General features: G+C 41.6%; 1 protein-coding gene across 1 annotated transcript; it reads right to left on the reverse strand.

The window, feature by feature from the left end:
* Positions 1 to 1,257: 1,257 nt before the first annotated feature.
* LOC110367418 (C-type lectin domain family 10 member A-like) lies at positions 1,258 to 6,526 on the reverse strand. Its single transcript, XM_021313224.2, has 5 exons — positions 6,519 to 6,526; positions 4,754 to 4,789; positions 1,791 to 1,942; positions 1,571 to 1,695; positions 1,258 to 1,486 (listed from the first exon to the last, which is right to left on the reverse strand). The coding sequence occupies exons 3-5, from the start codon at positions 1,929 to 1,931 to the stop codon at positions 1,291 to 1,293; spliced, it is 462 nt and encodes a 153-aa protein (XP_021168899.2). The 5' UTR covers positions 1,932 to 1,942; positions 4,754 to 4,789; positions 6,519 to 6,526; the 3' UTR covers positions 1,258 to 1,290.
* Between the last annotated feature and the right edge of the window lie 651 nt (positions 6,527 to 7,177).

Raw genomic sequence — 7,177 nt, forward strand, 5'->3', positions numbered from 1 at the left:
AGCAGAGGTGAGCAGAGAGAGTAGTTGGAGCGCTGGAGTAGCAGCCGAACCAGCAGCACAGCAGGGAGAGTACTTGGAGCAGACTGACGTAGGAAACTCTGGCAGGACGAGGTTTGGATGAAGACGATCCAACATGGAAGAGCTGACAAAAGTGAGCTTAAGTAGGAGTGATGACAGGTGGAATGAGTCCGGGCTTGATTAAAGCCGGCAGGTGAAACTGATCAGTGGAGCATGGAATTGAGTTTATGTAAGGAGGAAGGTGCCAAGAAATGTCCATGGTGCAGCAGGCAAAGCTGCACCATGACAATCTCCAGTTTTCTTTGGAATGCTTTGACAGCTGTCATCAGATCACAGACTGAATTCTCCTTGTCTTGTAGCTTAAAATTCAGTTGATTCAAGTGGGATGTCATGTCAACCAAGAAAGCTACATAACCCATCTTCTCTATATCATTGAATTCAGTTTTCTATGTATATAATTATATAATTTATATAGCACAAATTCACAACATGTCATCTCAAGGCACTTTAAAAGGTCAATTTCCATCAGATCCTCCAGGTTGGTGAGAAAGTTTCCTCTCTAAGGAAACCCAGCAGGTTGCATCAAGTCTCTCCAAGCAGCATTCACTCCTCCTGAAAGAGCGTAGAGACACAGTGGACAGTCGTCTGCATTGTTGATGGCTTTGCAGCAATCCCTCATACTGAGCATGCATGAAGCGACAGTGGAGAGGAAAACTCCCCTTTAAGTACCAACTACGCCCCACCGCTCCCCACCCCAGACAGCGTCCAGGGAACAAGTGTGTGAGAAGACCTCCTCTTTCAGAACTCCAGTGTTCAGCGTCATATATCAGGAAAAGTTAAATGTGATGTGCTCCCCTTGTCTGGTAGATTTTCTCTGTGCTCATTAAGTAGCATCTCTCCATCCTTCAACTTGTTTTCAACCCCTTATCTGTGCAGTCAAGGAAGGGCAGGTGCGTATCTAAAGCAGTCATTGCACGAGAGGCGAGATATACCCCAGACATGTCGCCAGTCCATTGTAGAACATATATCTTTGTTTAAGTTCCACATGTTTCGACATGCTTTATAGTGAGGATATCTTGCAAGGAATCCTAAAATCAATTTTTTGTTGAAATTTTAGAAGAGAAATAAAAAACAACAACATGTTCTCCACTGAACTGCAGCCCCAAATGTCAGAAACAAATAGTCTATACTGTTCAATGGAGTTCATAGATATTTAATATTTCTAACCAGAGACCCAGTAGTTGCTGCAGAACAGATGAAATAAACTGAACTCTAAACACAAACAGATGAACTCGATCCAGTTCCTGCTGCTTTCTCACAGATACTTTTGTGAGGAACATCACAGGATTGATCAAACCAAAACTTTAGATCAGCAGCTGGTCCTTTATTTCCCATCCTCACACAGTCCTCTCCAGCTTTGTTTTTTCCAGTCCAGTCGTCGGGCTCATTACCAAACCAAAAGCTCAAACTAAAGTTGAGAAAACAGAAATATGCAGATAAATAGAGCAGAACTTTAAGCGAAGACAATTTTTTTTTTAAATTAATGTTTAACCTTTCTTCCAACGGTGACCCATCTACCCAAAACCAGCTGCCTTCTTTCTTTGAGTCTGTCAGTCCGATCCAGAATTTGTCCTCAGAATGCATGATTATCTCTCTTATTTTTTCCACCAGAAACACCTGAACAGAAGAAATTGATCAAAATGAATCTGAGACATTTCTGTGCTAAGATGAAGAAATCTGTGAGAACATGGAGTTGTGGCACGGTTTCATACCTGCTCCTCTCTGCTCTCAATCTTTACCAAGTCTCCTCCACGGCATCTACATTCCTCTCTGCTCTCCTGCCATGACATGAACATTAAGTTGATATAATAGCACTTTCCCTCATGTGCCTCCCAGTGTGATGGGTTCTTCATACATGTATCACCTTTGAAGAAAGACCTCTCTGAGTCAAGTCAAGGAAATCTCAGCATTTTATTTATATAGCATCAATTCCCATCAAAGTCATCTCAAGGCACTTTCCAAAGTCAGACTCCATCAGATCCTCCAGGTTGGTGAGAAAGTTTCCTCTCTAAGGAAACCCAGCAGGTTGCATCAAGTCTCTCCAAGCAGCATTCACTCCTCCTGAAAGAGCGTAGAGCCACAGTGGACAGTCGTCTGCATTGTTGATGGCTTTGCAGCAATCCCTCATACTGAGCATGCATGAAGCGACAGTGGAGAGGAAAACTCCCCTTTAACAGGGAGGAGAACCTCCAGCAGAACCAGAACCAGGCTCAGTGTGAACGCTCATCTGCCTCCACCCACTGGGGCTTAGAGAAGACAGAGCAGAGACACAGAAAGCACAGAAGCTCACATTGACCCAGGAGTACTTTCTATGTTAGAGAAGACAGAGCAGAGACACAGAAAGCTCAGAAGCTCACATTGACCCAGGAGTACTTTCTATGTTAGATGGTAATAGTGGATGAGCTGCCTTCCCTGATGATGTCACAGCTAACAGAACGCCAATAGGACAAAAAGTTTAAATCTGAAATAACAAACAATGCAGATTGGAGAGCAGTAGGAGAACTCAGCAGAGAGAGAGAAATAGACCCTGATGTCCTCCAGTAGCCTAAGCCTATAGCAGCATAACTACAGAGATAGCTCAGGGTAACATGAGCCACTCTGACTAGAAGCTTTGTCACAAAGAAAAGTTTTAAGATTAGTCTTAAAAGTAGACGGGGTGTCTGCCTCACGGACCAAAACTGGGAGTTGGTTCCACAGGAGAGGAGCCTGATAGCTAAAGGATCTGCCTCCCATTCTACTTTTAGAGACTCTAGGAACCACCAGCAGACCTGCAGTCTGAGAGCGAAGTGCTCTGTTAGGAACATACGGGGTAATCAGAGCTCTGATATATGATGGAGCTTGATTATTAAGGGCTTTATACGTTAGAAGGAGAATTTAAAATTCTATTCTTGATTTAACAGGAAGCCAATGAAGGGAAGCTAAAATTGGAGAAATATGATCCCTCTTGTTGATTTTCATCAGAACTCTTGCTGCAGCATTTTGGATCAGCTGAAGGCTTTGAACTGCATTTTGTGGACTTCCTGATAGTAAAGAATTACAATAGTCCAGCCTTGAAGTAACAAATGCATGGACTAGTTCTTCAGCATCACCCCTGGACAGAATGTTTCTAATTTATGTAATATTCCAGAGATGAAAATAGGAACCCTGGTTTCTGTGAGACAAAATAAATCAATGTGATTTTCAGAAATCAATTCATTAAGTAACAAAGTCTTTGAAGGGAGAAACATTATATGTAATAAACCATATTTATTATAAAATTTGATTTATTATCTCATAAAAGTATTACTTTTATGAGATTTTTATGATTTGCTCCTTTTAGATCAGTTTTTAAGCTGTTTAGTTTTGGCCGTGGGCAAGTCACTGTCTCAATAGGGTAATGGGTGGGTAACAGTACAGAAGCTGCAGAGAGGTGTGTTAAACTACGACTCTGCTTCCTGTTCTGGACCCTGGGTTCTCTGAATTGAGAAGAGCAGGGGAACCCGATGTTCAGCCGAACACAGAGTCACGTTTTGCAAACGTTTATTGATGGAAAGTTGAATACTGGCAGACGAGGCAGGCAGACAGGAATGAACAGGGGACTAGAAGATGCAGGTAGTGAAGTGAGTTGAGTGGGACAGGAGTTGCAGGCAGTGACAGATCAGAACATATGATGCATGCTGAAGAACTACCAGAACGGGCAGAGCAAGCAGCTGGATCTCAGAGAACAGGGCAAATTTGAGCAGCATTTCGATACTGGAGACTTACAGTCGATGTTTGCTCTGTTGCAAAGGTTAGCATCGTGCATACATGGTGCATTACGGTAACGAAAAAGACAGAAATTAAGAGAAAAGATGTAGAACCCCCAGAAAAAAAAAGTAAAAAAAAAAAAAAATTACTTTCAGACACATATATCCAGAATAAATATTTCATAATTTTACAGCTTATTTTTGAAAAAAAGTCAGATTTCCTTACAATGCCCATCCAACATATTAATTTGTCACATTTTCAGTAATTTATTTCTCTAAATTCCTAAAAGTTGACAACAAAGTCTCTTCCTATTATGTTAAAGGGTCACTCATACAATAACTTGAATAAATAGTTATCATTGTTATCATTATGCACCCCCCTCCCCTCCACTAACCCAACCCCCGACCCTTGCGCCGCCACCACCCACATCACATTTAGTGTATCTTACCACGTTATATTTATTCACTGTCTTATACCGATGGCCTGCTACTGCATCGGCGTCTGAGTTTACTTTGAGTAAACAAATGTAATTAGTTTTTTCAGATTAATATATGTTTTTACTTTACGTAAATTATGTATTACATCGATTGGTGTGGCCAATGATTGCCAACTTGAGTATGAAGAGAGTTTGTTGTCACCTTGAAGGGAAGAGCATCTGCCATGAGATGTTAATGTCCATACCACCCCCCCCCAGCTCAACAGGGACCCCAGTAGAGCCAGATACACCGGCCCGAACCCCGGGCGACATACTCCACAGGACACAAGCCCCCGAGGCTCCGCCGGGACACCCGCTCAAAGACGACACACCCTAAAAACCCAGAGCCCCGGACCCACCTTAGACCCACCCAGCGGCAGCACAGCTACCAGTTATAATCTAACCTCCTGTATCTGTCAGTCAATCAATGTTGGTTACAAGCAGAAATGGGAGGAAAAGACATCTGCTACTTACTTGGTGGACATGTGGACTCCACTGTGGAATTTATTTCTGTTTTAGAGAAAATTAAAAGGTGTTAATTTTACAGAGAAAATCTTTAGACTCAAGGATTTTCATAAACAAATAAGAAATATGTTTTTATCCACAAAGTTCACTAAATGTAAAAAGTCACAAAGCTGATTTGTGAACATTACCTCTAAGGGTTACAATGATTAGGCTCTTCTACCTGTTTTAAACCAGCAATAATGATTCCAGACAGTCCTTAAAACTTTCCTATTCCTTTAAAATCCAATAACCCATCAGATAGATCGTCCCTAGATCAACCAAGAACCTACCATGAAGATGGACGTCACACTACCTTCATCTGGACAACTCAAGCTGACCAGGCTGCTCATCAGGAGAAGAGGAACTGATGGACACTCCTTCATCGCCTGATTGTCCACCACAGTGGTTTTAATCAAGTTCTCCTTTCAAGATTAATGCTTCTTAGATACTAATTCTATATTTTAAAAGAACTAAAATAGCCATGAGGATATTTAAATGGGACATATTCTTCCTTTTGGACAAGTTAGGCTGTACAGAAAGTTTCAAAGCTGAGATGCAAAGCATCATTATCATCTTTATTCGTCATTGCAACTTTGTGCATCCCAATGAAATGTCTCCTCTACATTTAACCCGTTTGCCAGGGAGCAGTGGGCTGCCGGTGGGTGGCACCTGGGGAGAATTTATGGGAGATTGGAAAGTTCCAGATCTAGTAAGGGTATGAAGAAGACAGCAGGACTCCGTCTGACCTTTTATTATTGCCAAGTTTGATCATTTAACACTGAACAACCCTTACAATGTCAAGAGTGATCATGCCATGTAAGAAACAGACGTTTGTCACATCTAAGAATGAACATCTTTAACTTTTAACTTGAGCACTTTGACTTGCATATTTAGCACTTTAGATAGCATGCAACCCTTTAAGGAAGCATATTTCCACATTTCAGAAGTGATTGCACACAGTTAATTGCATAAGTGTCTATTGTCTTTCCTTTTTCCTAGTTTTAGATCCAGTGGCACTGCAGCACTTTAATAGAGTGGTTGGGCCCTGGAGAAGAAAGGTTACAGAAATTAGAGTATGAACAAAGGCAATATTTGTGAAATATTGCCATTTAGTCCTTAGTGTTTGTGTTTTATTGCATCTTAAAGTGTTTTAGTGAAATATATTTTGTGTTTGTACTTACCTTGTCCTTGTGTCCATGTCTGTCACCTAAAAGAGGCCCGTGCAGAAACGAGTGCCTGGACCAAGGCAGGGCAATGCATAGGGGAGCCAAGTTGAGCTTTTAGTGGTTTATTATTTATCTTTGGTGTTTGGGTTAGGATTTTATGTATATAGCTTGGGATTTTATATGGTTTATGGTTGTAGTTATGGTTTATGGAGGGTTTTGGATAGTTTTATGTACTCATCTTAATATGTACACCCCTGAGAGAGTTTTAATGGTTTTAACCAGTTAGTCAGACAGTATTTAAGGCGCCTGTTTCAGCACTGTTCTGCCACCGGAGAAGACACACTGCTCCCACAACATCCATTGCACTTTGCAAATAGGTATTATGAAAATAATAATTAAAAATTGTGGACCACGCCATTTTCTGCCTCGGCATCGGTCCTTCCACACCTCACGCACTCCAACCACTAAAGGCCAGCCGCATGATATGCCACCAGATACGATGTTTCAGAAGTTAGGGTCACAACAAGACTTTCAGACCGGACCCTTTGGACACCTTCAGACAGTCTCACCCAAGAAATGTTTCTGCAGAACTTCATTCTCCTCTTTCAGGTTTTGGACAGCTTCATGGGTCACTAACATGACAAACGCTGATGGAAGAAAAGTTAAACAGATATAACTTCTCCAGCATCATTTTATAAAATGACATTTAACAAAGAAGTGGTTTAAAGCTACAGATATGGGTGAAACTCACCCATATGAGTCTGTAGAGGACGATGAGAGCTGCAGCCAGCAGAGAGCCCAGGACCAGCAGGGCCACTTTCTCTGTTGGCAGACTGGAGGTTCTGGTTGGGTTCTCATGTTGAGAGGCAGCAGCTCCACCTGAGCAGCATTTAGAGGAGAACCAGATCAGAACATCTGGTCAGATTCACAACATCGGAGCCTGACGTTGACTCTGAATCGATGACACTAACAGCTTCCTCTATGTGAGTCACTGATGTATTTTTTATTTTTTAGTTTCTCCTTTTATGAACAGAGTCGCTTCATGTTGTGTTTCCATGGAGACATCAGTCCTCCCTCAGTCTCTCTCTGTTTCACAGGTTTTGTCCTCTTTGTCACCAAATGCTGCTCTGAATGAAACCTTCTGTTTCTCTCTTTAAGACAACAAACCTGATTTGACTTTTATAATCAACCTGTATTTTTAAAATGAAACACTTTTTATATGACTAAC

This window comes from Fundulus heteroclitus, chromosome 13, assembly GCF_011125445.2.
Source record: "Fundulus heteroclitus isolate FHET01 chromosome 13, MU-UCD_Fhet_4.1, whole genome shotgun sequence".
NCBI classification, from domain to species: Eukaryota; Metazoa; Chordata; class Actinopteri; order Cyprinodontiformes; family Fundulidae; genus Fundulus; species Fundulus heteroclitus.